Genomic DNA, 17,111 nt, shown 5'->3' on the forward strand with positions numbered 1-17,111 from the left:
TGAGACTGATGATACTCGACTGTTTTAGCTAAATAAAAATTGCGAATGTTTAAAGCACAATTCTGGTTATATTCCTAAGAAATCAATGTGATTATGAAAACGCCCTGAATAAGCAAGCATTGAATGCAAACCATAACCAGGAATCATTTTCATTTCCTTTTATGAATTTTCAAATCGATAATCATTAGTCGACTATTATTTTTTGTGATAAAACGTTTAATAAGTTAATCATAAATATTTATCAAGATTTTCCAACGAATGTGTGAAATTTTTGAATCGTGTGCACTTGTAATGACATTCAGAATGAAATCCATGTATATAAAGATGACAGAAAGCAAATATTAAGTCTACATTAAACAAAACCCTCTGTAGACCGATACAAAAGTGCAATGATACGCGGACAAATAAGCCTGTGGGTGAATCATTTCATTGAAACACGCTGAATTCACACTAAACAGACTTATCAATTTTGTGATTCATTTCCTCAATCATTATCCTTTTTAGGAATCATCAGTCAATGGAAAAAAGTCTGATACAGAAATGCATTATCGGTTTCTCATGCAAATATTAAACAATAATAAAGGGTGTATTGTTTAAGAGAAAAATCAAGTGAGCAAAGAGTAACATTTACTTATCTACTTGTGATGGCTATGACGGTAAATGTGTTGATAAGATGAAGATAAAGTTGAAAATGGACGATGAAAATGCATCATATTTAACAACATCTTCATCATCATAATCATCACAATCAGGTAAATAAATGTTACTCTTTTTGCTCCCATAATTTCACTCTTAAACAATGCACCCTTTAGATAAATCAGTTGCAAATCACAATAAATCGTTATTCTCTTAGATTAATTTTCAAAGGTGCAACAATTTAGGTCAACTAATCATGGTTTTAAACTATTGTAAAGAAAAGTTGGTTTTGGAACTTTGAGCAACAAAACCTTGCCCAGAATTAGGTGAGGCAAAGCCACTATCGATTGAATTGCTTACAGTCGGCCGTTTTCAAGGAAGCAGATCTTCTCAAACATTGAGAAATGAATGGTCAGTTTTCTTTGTTTTGCACTCCGAAGCTCTGGACAGTTTCACGATAACTTTTTTTATAGAACTAAATATAATTTGGATAATTTTACTCTTCTTATCGCTCTTTCAGCAAGATCAACATTAAAATTACTCAAGTTCATTCAAGATCTCTAAACCCCTGCAGTCTCAATTATTCTTTTTAGCAATATGATCATTTTTATCTCAACACTCGGTTGTGCTTAATCAGAAGTCAGATCTTGATGTTCGACCATGAAGGTCTGACTTACTGAGAAAATATCCACTCACGGGTCGAATTTGTCCAGTCTAACCTGTCATCACAACAGTTTAAGCTGAGTTCGAGTCTATCAAGGGGACTGAAGAGCCAGGACCGATAGGATATTTTACTTGGATTTCATTAAGATAGCTTGAGGTAACTATGAGCCGCGAGCTCCACATTTTTCCACCACTTTTTTCACCGTATTATGCACCATATTGTCCGTATTATCGGATGCCACATGCAAATAGATAAAGCATCAGCTCCGTATCTCAATGCATCTCTTATTTAGCTCTGATTGCTTTCAGAATATGATAATTGCACGTGGATGAGATAGTGTCAATCTTTTTTGACTAACGATAAAAAAACTGGCGTTTGTACAAATATAACTATTTTAACTGAGTTTACTGGGTGATGGAAAAAACATTTGAAAGATTTCAGATTGGAATGATATGTTAGCTTTTGACTTTTACAGCTACTAGATTTACTTGTAGATTTACTTTATGAAATTTCAATCACTAAATGAGCTGGCAATTTTTGCCGAACTGGAAGAGATTTCGAAAAAGATCCAGATAGAGATCAAAAAAAATTTGTTTAGATATTTCATCATTAATCGGGCGTAAAAGGACAGGATATTTTCAGAAGTTTTTATTGAGGCCAGTTTGCTATATGTGCTATATGTCACGTCTATGATGATATTATGGTGGATTACATAGTGGATTACGATATTATGGTGACCTAATATTAAACAACAACATTGAGTGCACGAGGGAGCAATCCGAGTTTATACAGAAATCGGCGTACTACTCGGTGCTGTTAGTAGTGAATAAGTCTTGGACTATTAGTCGGTATTTTTTGCGACTGTTAAACGGTCAGTCATTTGACTTGTTGCTCAACTAGTCAAAAGTTAACGTGTCAAACTTAAAATGCTAGTAAATATGCTAGCACCCCTGTGCCCAATATTCTTTAGTTTTCAAAAGTTTCACATTAATCTACTTACCATTTTCTTCATTGAAAATCAAGCGCAATACATGAGCTTGTCTTTATTCATGAGAACGATATTCAAACTAATTTATTTGGTACTTCTCGTATTGATATCAATATTTTATTGTAGTCATTCATTTACAGGAATAGCATACTCAGAGGACATTTGCAATAAACCGTCACCATTCACAGATTGTCTTTCATCGTTTAGTTGCTTAGACCAGCTGAATGTGTTACGATTGTAGATTTGAAATGCATCTCTATTGTAAGAAGCAAATTTGAAATATCCTACTGCAACGGCAACTCCTGAAATCATTCCAGTGGTGATGAATAGTACGAGGATTCCGAAAATTGTCCAAGAATGTGTAACTTTATTGATATTATTTAGTTGTTCATTCACACTGTATTCAGTCTTTTCATAATTTTGACAAGTGTCAGAGTGAATCAGTTTTTCACTAGCATCATGTATTGAATATTTTGATAAATGACATAAGCTAGATGTTTTACCATGTGTTGGGCAAAAATTAAAAGATTTACACATTGTGCCATTATCACTCCATTGAAAACAGAGAGCGGCACATTGATCAGCATTGAGGTTCAGTTCAGTCTGAAACAAGTCTTCTACGATCCATCTTCCGGTCAACTCGAATCTGTCAAATACTTTTGCTGATATAATACAAAGAAGGTCAAATTTTAGAAGAAATAAAACTATAATGGTGAGTACATTAAACACTTCACTTTACTTACGAATATAAATATCGCAGCTTTCACTATAAACGCTTGATTCATCCGTATAATAACCTGCTAAAGTGCATGAACCAGAACAAAATTGGAATGATTTACAAGACTCGGAATTGGAACACAACGAAGCACATTTTCCAAGAGAACTCTCGAATGCTACTGACTTTTCAATATTATCAAACCTTTTGAACGTAATTTTCTTATATTTTGTTAGATTATCAATTAAATAAGTCCTACAAGATCTATCATGAGTTATTTTTTCAGAAGAAATATTTGTGACAGTTGATAAAAAACATTCAACTCTGCCCGAATAATCGCAGAGCGAGAATGATTGGCAATTATTCTCAGCAGATGAAATACATTTTCGACGGCAAGAACCTAAGTCATTAGTACCAACAACTTGAATTGTATTAAGTTTGTCTTCGATTAGTTTTGTGTTTTCAATAATCTTCTCATATAATGAATTCGTTAAAGGAGCGTCGTCATTGACTTTGGTTACATCTGTCACTTGGTATGGAGTCAATGTGAACATCTCGTTTTCATTGGGTGAAGTCAATGAGATTTTAATGTGACCGAGCTTCTCATGAATATTTTCTAAAGGTAATTCTCGACTATAGCGATAAATGTTCTTCAATGGTGTCATGTAAACTGAACAAGAAATTCCATTATTCTCTTTTTCAACAAGTTTCACTTTAGCACCATCTATCCTGTAACAAAACCCACCATTTTCAGCCTTACAGAATGCGATGGCTCTGTAAATGATACAAAAAGTTACAAAACGAAAAATGATTATTTTGTCAAATACTTACGTAAATGGTTCGTGCTTATATGAATTTGTCCTCAAACAAGCTTCATCGTCATCTACTCTAATGCTAGTTAAAGTTGTAAATGTTTTCTCAGATAATTTCATGTTTTGCATCTTGAATGCATCTAATGAACAAAACAAAAATATCAGCAAATAGAAGAAATTTAAGGGATTTTTTTTTTACTTTTTAGTCTTGGAAAGTCCAAAATCGTAACATAAATAATTATCTCATTGGAATCAATTATTGTTTCAATATTTGTGATTCTTGAGGCTGAAATTGTTCCAGTGTTGACGAGTGCTTTTTTAACTGCATCTTGGATTTGATAAGAATATTGTTTCAAGTAGTTGCAAGGAACATCTAAAATATTGAAAAAGTAAGAATATGAATAGCTAAGAAAATTACTTCTGTAAGTCATTCAATCCATGATTCGGAAATTAACAAGGATTTGAATAACATCAAAGTAGAAAGTATCACCCATTTGGAAAAGGAGATTTTATTTGGATTTGATTCATCACTCCAACAATTTGATGGTTTTTGATTACCTGTGCAATTGAAAAAGAATTTTATGGTTTTCTTGGCTTTTGTTTCGACATAGAAGTCTTCAACGGAAAACTTTCCCATGCTATCTGAAGAGCTCATTTTAAAACCAATATCGAAATAAGTTGTTGTTAGAGAAGCAAGCAATTTTTTCTGAAATCATTAAAGGAAAATTCAACATTCAGTTGGTATAGACTTATTCAAAGAATCAAAAGAGCTTATCCAACGAACAATTTTTTTGATATTCAAGTGATCAGTTTGAGCTTGTCTTTAAACTCTGATGTTTACATCCTTCAGTCAATTTAGTCTCATTGCCTCTGTGCAACTATCAGTATCATCCGAGCTGTTTCCTAGATCCCAAAACCAAGCTCAGTATTTAGTAATTATTAATAAATTTTTTTAGGTTAGCCTTCTACATCTTGCGTCTCGTTAGCTCACTTGGATCAGTTCTTTTACTTTATCTTTAAGATCTTGCCAATAAGCATTGAGAGTTGTTTAATTCTTACATTGCTGTCATAAGCTTTCTTTGTTGTACCAACAAGTGTGTAACCAGTTCGTCCATCCTGTTCAAATCATTATATTTCAATTATTATGTACTTACGAATATAATGCATCTTTAGCGATAGACTTTTTTGACTCACTGTTATTCCACTGAAATACTGAGTTGTAACGACATTTGGATAAACTTTTCCACCAACCTCCATATCTTTATTGAGTATTTCCCATGCATGTACTCCAATCTCATCTCGATCCTCCTTAAATTATTAATTTGTTGTTATTTATTGTTTTCAAGTGTTTGAAGTAAAAGATTAGAGTTATCAATGTTATTATTTGCATTCTTACGAAAAATACCGGTCCCAAGTAACGATAGTTCAAATCAAAGTTGAGCAATCGATTCAAATTGAGTTTGTAGTTGCCATAAGTGAATGGTGTATCTTCAACTATGCCAGGTGCTGATAAACTCATTGGAGAAGCTGAAAAATTTCCTTCTTGTGTAAATCCATACTCAAGTCCTAATTCATAATCATAAAGGATATCATTTGTGAGGATTTTATTGTCTTTCCCGTAAGTTGAGCTTTTAATTCTCAAGATTTGATACTTTTCGTCAGCATAAACCTGTAAAAAATCAAATCCCGTTACTATTATCTAATTGAACACAATAAAACGGCTTACTTCTTCTTTTTTCGTTGGTCCTGCATTTAAACTTTTGGTTCTGGCAATAAAGTGAATTGTATGTTGGGTTAATTTTGGGAAAGGGGCTCTGGCTTTGGCTGATGGGTAACTTAGGTACTGGTCACAAACTAATCCAGGTTTAGGCTAAGGCAATGTCGAAATGCGAAGAGAAAAAGTTTTTAGATAAGTAAATGTATATAAATTGCACAGGTGTTACACACCGTAACAATGGTATCAAAATTTTGGTCAACTCGAGCAATAGTGTAAAAGTCAAACCAATATTGACCTTTTCTGTCCCACACTGAGTATTCGTCATAACCAGAAAAATAAGCTCGACTTGGTCTTTTCAATCCTTCAAGCCTATCACCTTTGAAGTAAAACCACACCTTGAGGGTCCAACCAAGATCAGTGTAGGCGCTATGATAATTAACACCCCTAATAACTTCATCTTTATCTCTATTCTGAAATCATAAATATATTGAATCACTTGATTAATTTGGAGTTGCATAATTTTTTCAATGAGCAACATCAACATGCAAACTGAAAAAACGAAACATTCACAATGAAAGAACAGTTTTTTTATTGTGAGTAGGTAACTTACCCAGATAGGTGAATGCCCATTAATTCTGAATATAACTGAAGGTCCAAGCAAAATCAAATAATTGACAAAGGTATTGCCTATTTTAGTTAAGTAACGACTCCAACCATGATTATAACTGTAATGGTTACAAAAAGCTCCTAGAAACAATTAAGATGAGATATTCGCTCAATCAAAAACAATGCTAGGTTTTGAAGCTGTGAAACAAACCGGAAACATATAATCGCTCTTTGTTATTTGCATTTGTATAAAATATGTAAATCGGATCGTCATTGTCTATTTTAACTTCAATTTTGCCTCTTACAGTTCCATTTGCAGACTTAATGTATTCCTTGATTTGAATTTGCTTCGAGTTATCCTGCAACATAATTGAATGACTGATGAACGCACTAAATAGAAACGTAAGAAACGTTTATTTATACTTACTTTAATTGCAAGCGTTGCTTTTATCAGCCAGTTTCCATCTTCAATGTTCAATGGAAGATCAACGGGCATCACTAAAATAGTTTATATGAAATAAAAATTAGCACAAAACGTTATTACAATCGATGTAGTGAGATTTACCTGAATAAACTTCATTGATAATTGTTGTCCAAGTAATTACAAACACTGTTAACAAAAGCATATTGTTTTTAATGATGGTTGAGACTGATGATACTCGACTGTTTTACCTAAATCAAAATTGCAATTGCTTTAAAGTATAATGTTGTTTATCTTGCCACGAAATCAATTCGATGATGGAAACTCCCTGAATAAAGAGATAACTTTAGATAGGATCAAATTTTACCATTTTAGGAATTTGGTGCACTCGTGTATTATCGGATGCCACATGCAAATAGATAAAGCATCAGCTTCGTATCTCAATTAATCACTTTTATCTCTGATTGCTTTCAGAAGTTGATAATTGTTCAAATTTTCTATTATTCATGATCGATATAGCACAAATTGAATTCGATTCGAATGAAAAGTTCGATAAAGCTCAGCAGATAGTTAGCTCTTTAATAAATGATGCAATGATGGTTTCAATCTTTTTTCGCTAACTGTTTTGTAACGAAAAAAGTCAAAAACGAGTTTGTACTGGGTGACAATTAAGTGCTTAAGTAAAGTAAAGGGCTATAAAAATCGTATTGCGTCATATGATCACCCGTTCAGGTTTCACCTTTGCAAATGTGATTTATTAAATTCCTTTCTTCTTAAACTTCATTCCTGAAAATTTGGTGAAAATCGATCAAGAAATACGATTTTTATAGCCCTTTACTTTACTTAAGCACTTAATTGTCACCCAGTATTATATTTTGAATATTTTTTGTTAATTGTGCATCATTAATTGAACGTGAAAAGCACAGATTATTTTCAGAATTTTTTATTGGGTCACTGTTCAAATCAATAAGTTATTTGTCCAAATTAAAAAACTGGTTTGTCTAGACAATAATACACAAAAACCGTCTGTTTATAAAATCAATTGTAAATAAAGTGGACGGATCCAAAAGTGGGAATTAAAAGCGGAACTATTTTTTATTTTATATATATTTTTACTATAAATTATTTTGTTCTCATCAAATTGAAATCTATGTTTTATTTCAGTCATTAATTTACAGGAACAGCACTATCAGATGACATTTGCAATGAACCTTTCACAGATTGTATTTCATCGTTTAGCTGCTTAGACCAACTGAATGTGTTACGATTGTAGATTTCCGATGTATTGCTCTTAACAGAAAAATATTTGAAATATGCTGCTGCAACGACAACTCCAGAAATCAGTCCAGTGGCAACAAATAGTATGATGATTCCGAAAATTGTCCCAGGATTTGTAGTTTTAGTGATAACCTCAGTACTTGAACACCCATTCATACTCTGTTCAGTCCTTTCGTAATTTTGACAAGTATCAGAGTTAATGAGTTTCTCGTTAGTATCATGTCTTGAATATTTCGATAAATGACACATGCTCGATGTTTTACCATGTGCTGGACAAAAATTAAAAGACTGACAAACTGTGTCATAATCGTTCCATTGAAAACAGAGAGCGGCACATTCATCAGAATTGAGATTCAGTTCAGTGTGGAACACGTCTGCTACGATCCATTTTCCAGTTAATTCAAATCTGTCCAATACTTTTGCTGTTATACAAAGAAGTTTAGTTTGAAATAAAGTTATTATGAGTACATTAAAAATTTCACTTTACTTACGAATATAAATATTGCAACTGTCACTAAGAACGCTTGATTCATCAGTATAATAACCTGCTAAACTACATAAACCAGAACAAAATTGAAATGATTTGCATGACTCGGAATTGGAACATAAAGAGGCACATTTTCCAAGAGAGCTCTCGAATGATACCGACTTCTCAATTTATTTAAATCGTTTGAACTCAATTTTCTTATATTTCGTTAGATTATCAATTAAATAAGTTCCACAAGATCCATCATGAGTTATCTTTTCAGATGAAACATTTGAAATAGTAGATATAAAGCATTCAACTCTGCCAGAATAATCACAAAAGGAAAAAGATTGACAATTATTCTCAGCAGACGAAATACATTTTCTTCGACAAGAACCTAAATCATAAGTACCAACAACTTGAATTGTATTAAGTTTGTCTTCGATTAGTTTTGTGTTTTCAATAATCTTCTCATATAATGAATTCGTTAAAGGAGCGTCGTCATTGACTTTGGTTACATCTGTCACTTGGTATGGAGTCAATGTGAACATCTCGTTGTCATTGGGTGAAGTCAATGAGATTTTAATGTGACCGAGCTCCTCATGAATATTTTCTAAAGGTAATTCTCGACTATAGCGATAAATATTCTTCAATGGTGTCATGAAAATGGAACAAGGAATTCCATCATTCGTATCTTCAATGAGTTTTGTTTCATCGCCATCGATTCTCTGACACACATTACCATTTTCAGTCTTACAGAATGCAATGGCTCTGCAAATATTAATAAGACAAAAGGTTACAAAACTGAATTTTTTTGTCAAATACTTACGTAAATGGTTCATATTTATATGAATTTGTCCTCAAACAAGCTTCTTCGTCGCCATCAATCATAGCTCTAGATGAAGTTTTTAATGTTTTCTCAGCTAATTTCATATTTTGCATCCTGAATGCATCTATTCATCGAAACAAAATAAAACAAAATATTAGCGATTAGCAAAAATTTTTTCGAAAATTTTTTGTTACTTTTTATTATTGGAAAGTCCAAAATCGTCACATAAATAATTATCTCTTTAGAGCTTATAATTGGTTCAATGTTTGCGATTCTTGATGCTGAGATTGTTGCAGTCTTGACGAGTGCTTCTTTAACTGCATCTTGGATTTGATAATAATATTGGTTGAAGTAGTCACAAGGAGTATCTAGAATATTGAAAAGATATTGTTTATGAATTTACAAGAAAATTAACACATTGCATAGTTCGGAAAACAATTAATGCAGCCAAAGCATGATTTGGAAATAAAGTTGGTGAAATATATCGATGTAGAAAACCGTGGATTTACATAGAAAAGTATTTTTCAAAACTATGATCTGCTTATTAGACACTGGCATGACAGCTGAACAGTTTCATACTTACCTGCGCAAATGAAGAAGAGTGCTGCGGTTTTTTTGGCTTTTGGGTTGGTGTAGCAGTCTCTAACTGAAAACTTTGCCATGCTAACTGAAGAGCTCGTCTTAAAACCAATATCGAAATAATTCGTTGTGAAATAATCAAGTAATTTTTTCTGAAATATTTCAAGAAAAATTTAGCGAATGGAGTAAACTTATGTAAAGAATCAAAAGAGCTTATCCAGCCAACAAATTTTGATCATATCGTGGTGATCAGTTGTAACTTGTTGTAAAACTGCGATTTTTACATCTTTAAGTCAATTTAGGCTCATTGCCTATGTACACCTATGATTATCATACTATTATATAGGGTGTTAAGAAAGTTTATGTAGGGGAAAAAATATCCCTCCATTGCGTAGAAACAGAAAATTATGTTTTTCCCCCCAAAATTGAGCATAAACTTTCTTAACACCGTGTAATAGCTGATTTCAAATGAAACTGAATGTGGGTGGCACTCATTATAGCGATTACATTGCTTACAGTGATTACATCGGTACTACAGTAAAACGAAGCTCAATATGGTAATTAAATCACAAAATTTTTCGCAGTTAACCTTCTAAACATTAGCTCACTTTGATCAGCTCTTTTACCTTATATTATAATATCTTTAAGATTAATATATTGGCAGTGTTGCATTCTTACATTGTCGTCATAGGCTTTCAATGTTGTACCAACAAGTGGGTAATCAGTTCGTCCATCCTGTTCAAATCAGAATATTTAAACTATATTCTTGTCCAATGGCAGATTTTGTTTGACTTACAGTTATTTTACTGAAATACTGAGTTGTAACGACATTTGGATAAACTTTTCCATTAACCTCCATATCTTTATTGAGTATTTCCCATGCATGTACTCCAATCTCATCTCGATCTTCCTGAAATTATTTATTAGCATATTGTTTACAAAAGTTTGAGAAAAAGATGTCAATTAGATGACAATTATCAGATTATCAATGTTTGTCTTCTTACAAAGAGTACTGGTCCCAAGTAACGATAATTCAAATGAAAGTTAAGCATTCGATTCAAATCGAGTTTATAGTTGCCGTAAGTCAATGATGCATCTTCAACTATACCAGGTACTGATAAACTCATTGGAGAAACTGAACAATTTCCTTCTTCTGTGAATTCATATTCAAGTCCTAATTGATAATCATAAATGGTTTCAGTTGTTATGGGTTTACTATCTTTTTGATAAGTTGAATTTCTGATTCTCATAATTTGGTACTTTTCATCGGCATAAACCTGTCAAAATCAATTTCGTTGTTAAATAATTTAATCCAGTAATATATTTCTTACTTCTTCTTTCTTCGTTGTTCCTGCATTTAAACCTTTGGTTCTGGCAATAAAATGCACTGCATGTTGAGTCAATTTCGGAAAAGGGGTTCTGGTTTTCGCTGAAGCGTAGTTTAAATACTGGTCACAAACTAATCCAGGTTTAGGCTGAAGCAAAGTTGTAATGCGAATAGAAAAATTATTTGATCAAAAAAAGGATATAAATAGCACAGGTGTGTAATTATATCACTCACCGTAACAATAGTATCAAAATTTTGGGTAACTCGAGCAATAGTATAAAAGTCAAACCAATATTGACCTTCTTTTTCCCTATAATCGCTGATGTCATAACCAGAAAATAAAGCTCGTGTCGGTCTTTTCAATCCTTCTGAACTGTTACCTTTGTAGTAAAACCACACCTTGAGTTGATTATAATCAATTTTAGCGTATGCACTATGGTGTTTTACGCCTCTGATAACCTCATCTTGATCTGATCTCTAAAATTTTATTGAATCATTAGATTTATTTTTATTTCGCTCATATTTTTCACTGACAAGGGGTCGGCATGAAGTGGTAATCGAGTTTCCTAATGAAATATATATTTTTAGATAGCCCATCAGAAGTACATAAAAAGTGAAACGTAGTAAGTGCCCGTTTTTTGATTAACGAAAGTTATTGGCACTTTTATGGCGAGCCCAAGCATATCTCTATGCATTATTCTGAAATTTTTTGATGCAAACAAAAATTGAGACAATTTTACGAAAATTTGAAAAATGAACATTTAATGAAAAAATCTCATGTTTATGATCAGTAATTGCCATGATTGGCCTCCTAGACTCACTGATTGATTGAAATAATTGCCTAATGTTCATTTTTCAAATTTTCGTAAAATTGTCTCAATTTTTGTTTGCATCAAAAAATTTCAGAATAATGCATAGAGATATGCTTGGGCTCGCCATAAAAGTGCCAATAACTTTCGTTAATCAAAAAACGGGCACTTACTACGTTTCACTTTTTATGTACTTCTGATGGGCTATCTAAAAATATATATTTCATTAGGAAACTCGATTACCACTTCATGCCGATCCCTTGTGAGAAACATTAATATTTAAACAGTAAGTAGGCGAATTACCCAGGTAAATGAATATTCATTAATTCTGAATAAAACTGAAGGTCCAACCAATGCCAAATGAGTTGCCAATTTACTGCCTATTTTAAATATATTCTGATACCAACCGTAATTATAACTAAAACGGGCACAAATATCTCCTAAGAATAATTAAGATGAAATGTTTACAACAATCAAAAAGCATTGCTAGATTTGAAGTTGTGACACGCACCTGAAACATATAATCTTTCGTATTGGTTGGCGTTTGTATAAAATATGTCGATTGGATCAGTTTCGTCTTTTTTAACTACTATTTTACCTCTTATTATTCCATTCGCAGATTTAATGTACTCATCTATTTTGATTCGTAATGGGCTATCCTGAAAAATGAAATTGCGGTAAGTGAATGACTGATAAACCAACGGAATAAGAAAAGTCTATTCACTTCAATACTTACTTTGATTGTAAGCGTTGCTTTTATCAGCCAGTTCTCATCTTCAACGTCCAATGGAAGATCAACGGGCATCACTGCAATAGTTTGTATCAAATAATAATTTAGCACAAATGTCAGCACAGTCGATGTAATGAGACTTACCTGTATAACCATTGACAGTTGTCCAAGCATAAATAATTACAAACACTGTTAACAAAATCATATTGTTCTTGGTGATGATTGAGACTTATGATGCTGTTTTACCTAAATTACCTAATGTTTTAAAGCATTATTATGCTTCTTTTAACGGAATCAGTTTGATTATAGAAACTCCCTGAATAAAGAGATAACTTTAGATAGAATCAAATTTTACCTTTTTAGGAATTTGATGCACTCGTGTGTTATCGGATGCCACATGCATGTAGATAGAGCATCAGCTTCGTATCTCAATGAATTGTTTTCATCTCTGATTGCTTTCAGAATATGATAATGCTCAAATTTTCTATGATTCGTTAGCGATATAACACAAATTGAGTTTGATTAGAATAAAAAATTCGATAAAGCGCAGCAAGGATGATAGCTGTCGTAAGTACGTTTGGAAACCGGTAAAGGTGACATAAGACCTCGTCAAAACAGCGTTGAGGATAGTCAAAAGGCCTTTTGGCTAATTGGGTGTCCTTTTCCCAAATGCAAATTCAAGTGCAAACTTTAATGAAAACTCAGCTCAACCTTTGACAATCTGCAGATTTAGGATTCCAAATCTCATCATTCGTCAAAATGCACCAGCAAATTGTTACAAATTGTATCATATTTTGACTATGATAAAAATAAATTTTCATTGTCTTCTCATGATGACTTTGAATTTAACAACGAATTAAGAACAAAATAACGAAAATCAACACATTTTGTATGTGGACGAATTCTGGTTCCGTGCTTGATAACTACTTCAAGGTATCTGCATATAAAAATTTACGTCTAAAATATCTAAACTAATATGATGATTTGAGTTTTTAACTGAAAGAAGAAAAATTGAATTATTCTGAAAAGGTGAAAAATATAAATAAAAAGTTTTACATTTTTCTGCTCGGAATGCTTTGCGTTTTTCGATGATAGATAACTTTGATTGACAGCTGACTCTGATTACTTGCTGAAAAGGAGGAAATAATTTACATTGAGAAGTTTTTCAAGTTAATTTCAACTTCTTTTCATTCTTTTACTATCATCACCTTTGGTGAATAATTTTTACCGTTGTTTTTTATCCCATTATTATCATTCCCTCATGCTCAACAGTAAATGAACTTGCCAAAATCATGTTGACTGTTCATGAGAGAAACATTTCTTCTTCTTTTATGAGAGACTAACAATCTGATAATATGTAAAGTACACTCTCATGTAATAACATGATACCCAAAAGGACTTGGATACATTTATATTGTAGCTTATTAATTATTTGCTTCTTTCTCTTTACTCTTTAGTTGACATTTTAATTTATTGTAGATAATAAAATACGCTCATTATTCAGCTAGATTGAGCTCAGCCATATAATGAGCTTGTCATTTAGAGTTTCTTTCAACAGTTTGCATCGAAAGAAATTAAGAATGAAAGCGCTGTTGTCAAAAAAACATATCGAATCAGTCTCAATCTTGAGCCCAGAAAAGCACAAGCTGTCGATGTGCATAAAAAATGAACAAAAAATTTTTGATCTTGCTAGTTGAATCCATTGTAAAACCAAAAGTTGGAGTCTTGCTGATCTATTAAGATAGCAAAGTGGCAATTTTTGGTTACCTCTTTTATTGGCCTGCATTAAAATGTTCTTCTTTATCATGTAAGAAATTCGAATATTTGAGTTTTAAGAAATATTACTCCTTCACACTTTTACCTCTAATATTCTTGCGTCCTAAATCTTAGGCTGCTGACGGCAACTCAGTAATTGGTGGAAAAAAGTGTCACAGGTGTACCGCTTACGATTTGAAAGTAAACACAAGTAACTTGTGATATGATCTGGCGAGTTGATCTAATATTTAATGCAGATATACTACGAATATTTACGATATTTGCTAATTTTTAAGGCCATTAATGCTGCCTCCCAGTCAAACGTTTTTGTAAGCATATGATTGCTTTGAATGCACATTATGAAGCGTGATAAGAATGAAGTTGAGGAGAGTAACTTACAATACGTTTAACCACATTTGAGGTAAAAGATCAAAAAATTATCTAAAATCTGTATAATTCAAGATAAGATTGCAATCAAAGAATGCTATTGAATGCTCATTCTATGTGCAGCCATATGCCGCGTCTTTGCCTCTTTATGGCCAACAGAGAGAGAAACATTCTGTCGTTAAACGCACATTGACATTCTCATCATAACCAAAGATTGCATTATATTCTTATCTCTGGCAATTATAATTATCAATAGTTCTGTAAATCAAGTGAATTCATTTATATCAAACGTAAAGCTATAAGCTTATTGTAACGCTAAATTCAGAATGCAAGCTCAACTAAGCTCAATGTAAGTATATTTTGGCTACTAAGCTAATTTTAATTTTGCGACTTCTTTTATTTCAACTAATCTTTTATTCTTATTCTTATTCTTATTTTTTTTATTCTTTCATCCAGAACTAATGAATTCATAACGAATTCAAGTGATCATCCCATTTGTGAAAGTTGTAACGATACTGGAAATCTACAATTTCACTTCCAGAATTTTAAATGCCTCTGTGACCAATGTGTGGATCCAGAATCTTCAATTTTTACTGTTGCCATCAAGAATCCGCCATTCTGCATTCTTCATCGAAAGTGTGACAAAAAAGGTCGATGGATGTGTTCCAAATCCGAATCGTTTATTGTGACGGATGTCACATTATAAATTGTCTCTAAGAAGAAAAATTGAATTTTTCTTGTTCACCACAACCTTTTTATTTGAATAAGCTTAAAGGTTTGTGTTCAGTGTGTTCAAAAATAAATGCTGAATTCGCAAAGTCGGATGGAAATATAACTTGTCATCGTTGTGCTACAACCAATATGAATTCTGTATCTCTAACTAAGGCATTACAACCGAAAATTGAAGCCTTAAAAGTCATGTATTCAAAGCTGTATGATGAGTTGAATGACATCAAGCATTCCAATTACCTCCAGTTAGCAAAATTCAAGAATTTTTAAAAGGATTTGGAATTGTAGCTTTCTCAAGCGATAATCAACGTTCATCGTCCATTTTCAAAATTTCCGCGGCAAACTACCTCTTATTTGAGACTTTCGTTTGACGCTCATTGGTATCGCGTATGTCTAGTGTTTGACTGGGCTGTTCCAGATTTCTTTTAAGTCAATTCTGATAATCATGAATGAAATAGAAACGAATTAATAGAATTCAGAAAGTAGCATGTAGAAATATTAAGCTAATCAGAGATAATAACAGGCGGACAAACAGTGAAAAGAGCAGAAACGCTAGCAATATCTTTTCTGAGTATCCCTAGCCTATTCAAGTGACCCTTGGTGGACCGTATGGTGATCCTCGTAGCATGGTACTTTTGTTGTTTGGTCAAAAATTTAATGCAAACCTAAGATAGTTTCAATAAAGAACAGTTCTCTATGTTCATCACACCAAGTGAATTTATTATTCCAAGGTAGGTCCAAATCAATCAATAATCTCATCAACTTGTTTGCATCGCAAAATTGCTGCCTAACAATATTAATATTATTTTATTTGTGTGCAGCATTGAATTTCCAGGAGTTATTCAGCCTCACTAGATAATGGTGTAAAAACTTTTGTTCATGTTTCTACATCACCATAGTCTTATTAATACTGTCCATAGTCTTTTGTAAATGCTTAAACATATTCAAATTGAATTCCTCAATCTTGTAGTTTGCAGTTTCTGAAGAAGATTCTGATTCTCTTTCTGGTGAAACCATGAGAATCGTCATCAATCAACTGGTCAACAATAGGTAGGGATCTTGAACACATTCAAAGGTGAAAGGAGAAAAAAACAGTTGTGTCAAAAAATGATGATAATTCAGTAAATTATCTCATAAAAAAGAGAATGAAAAAATTCCATTCAACAATGAAATTGACAAAGGAAAAGGTTGAGAGTAGCTTGATGAAAGTGAAAAGGTACAAAAAGGTGTAGGAAAAGTAAAGTTGGGAAGTAAAAAGTTGCTTACATTGTTGTCAGTTTGATAAAATATAATTCATGTTGATCAAGCTACATGTCTTGAGATTACCTGAAAGTGTCAACAAAGCTCATCAAAAATACCTGATATCAGTGCAGTTGCCAATAATAAAAGAGAGAAAATAAATAAATAATAAAAAGTAAATAAAGATGAAAAGTCATTGATTGAATTACGATTAATAGCACTCCCAGTGAAGAGAAGATAACAAATTCAATCTTAGATTTGTTGAACCAAGTTATTCGAATCACTGTTAAACAAATCAATGTTAAATTGGGTTCAAATTAAATCACCAGTTAATATCAGAAATCAAACTAACATATATTCTTCTTCAATATTTTCTTCAGCCACTTAAACTATTTAGACTAATTACTATTGAAAAACTTTTCAT

General features: G+C 32.4%; 3 protein-coding genes across 3 annotated transcripts; all 3 read right to left on the reverse strand.

Moving 5' to 3' along the window:
- Positions 1-2,290: 2,290 nt before the first annotated feature.
- Positions 2,291-10,608, reverse strand: LOC149094690 (uncharacterized). Its single transcript, XM_089267897.1, has 7 exons — positions 10,508-10,608; positions 10,390-10,446; positions 4,374-4,521; positions 4,015-4,188; positions 3,835-3,955; positions 3,032-3,777; positions 2,291-2,950 (listed from the first exon to the last, which is right to left on the reverse strand). Exons 1-7 carry the CDS (start codon positions 10,568-10,570, stop codon positions 2,415-2,417), a joined length of 1,845 nt encoding a protein of 614 aa, XP_089124023.1. The 5' UTR covers positions 10,571-10,608; the 3' UTR covers positions 2,291-2,414.
- Positions 4,543-6,804, reverse strand: LOC112538521 (uncharacterized). Its single transcript, XM_025160164.2, has 9 exons — positions 6,704-6,804; positions 6,566-6,636; positions 6,350-6,497; positions 6,143-6,279; positions 5,763-6,002; positions 5,542-5,685; positions 5,212-5,484; positions 5,010-5,123; positions 4,543-4,931 (listed from the first exon to the last, which is right to left on the reverse strand). Exons 1-9 carry the CDS (start codon positions 6,762-6,764, stop codon positions 4,821-4,823), a joined length of 1,299 nt encoding a protein of 432 aa, XP_025015932.2. The 5' UTR covers positions 6,765-6,804; the 3' UTR covers positions 4,543-4,820.
- On the reverse strand, positions 7,632-9,239 carry LOC149094691 (uncharacterized). Its single transcript, XM_089266790.1, has 3 exons — positions 9,133-9,239; positions 8,329-9,074; positions 7,632-8,259 (listed from the first exon to the last, which is right to left on the reverse strand). Exons 1-2 carry the CDS (start codon positions 9,234-9,236, stop codon positions 8,495-8,497), a joined length of 684 nt encoding a protein of 227 aa, XP_089122916.1. The 5' UTR covers positions 9,237-9,239; the 3' UTR covers positions 7,632-8,259; positions 8,329-8,494.
- Positions 10,609-17,111: the final 6,503 nt, after the last annotated feature.

This window comes from Tetranychus urticae, chromosome 1 (genome assembly GCF_039701765.1).
Source record: "Tetranychus urticae isolate SD_2017Ah chromosome 1, NJAU_TeUrti_SD_1.0, whole genome shotgun sequence".
NCBI classification, from domain to species: domain Eukaryota; kingdom Metazoa; phylum Arthropoda; class Arachnida; order Trombidiformes; family Tetranychidae; genus Tetranychus; species Tetranychus urticae.

Coding starts and splice junctions, on each gene's coding strand:
- LOC112538521 (XM_025160164.2), bottom strand. CDS start 6,764: ATGCTTTTGTTAACAGTGTTTGTAATTACTTGGACAACAATTATCAAT. Junction 5,485..5,541: donor GACCAACGAAAAAAGAAGAA/GTAAGCCGTTTT, acceptor GATTTTTTACAG/GTTTATGCTGACGAAAAGTA. Junction 4,932..5,009: donor AGTATTTCAGTGGAATAACA/GTGAGTCAAAAA, acceptor TGATTTGAACAG/GATGGACGAACTGGTTACAC.
- LOC149094691 (XM_089266790.1), bottom strand. CDS start 9,236: ATGAAATTAGCTGAGAAAACATTAAAAACTTCATCTAGAGCTATGATT. Junction 9,075..9,132: donor TATAAATATGAACCATTTAC/GTAAGTATTTGA, acceptor TAATATTTGCAG/AGCCATTGCATTCTGTAAGA.
- LOC149094690 (XM_089267897.1), bottom strand. CDS start 10,570: ATGGAGGTTAATGGAAAAGTTTATCCAAATGTCGTTACAACTCAGTAT. Junction 10,447..10,507: donor AGTATTTCAGTAAAATAACT/GTAAGTCAAACA, acceptor TGATTTGAACAG/GATGGACGAACTGATTACCC. Junction 3,956..4,014: donor GGACTTTCCAAGACTAAAAA/GTAAAAAAAAAA, acceptor TTTGTTCATTAG/ATGCATTCAAGATGCAAAAC.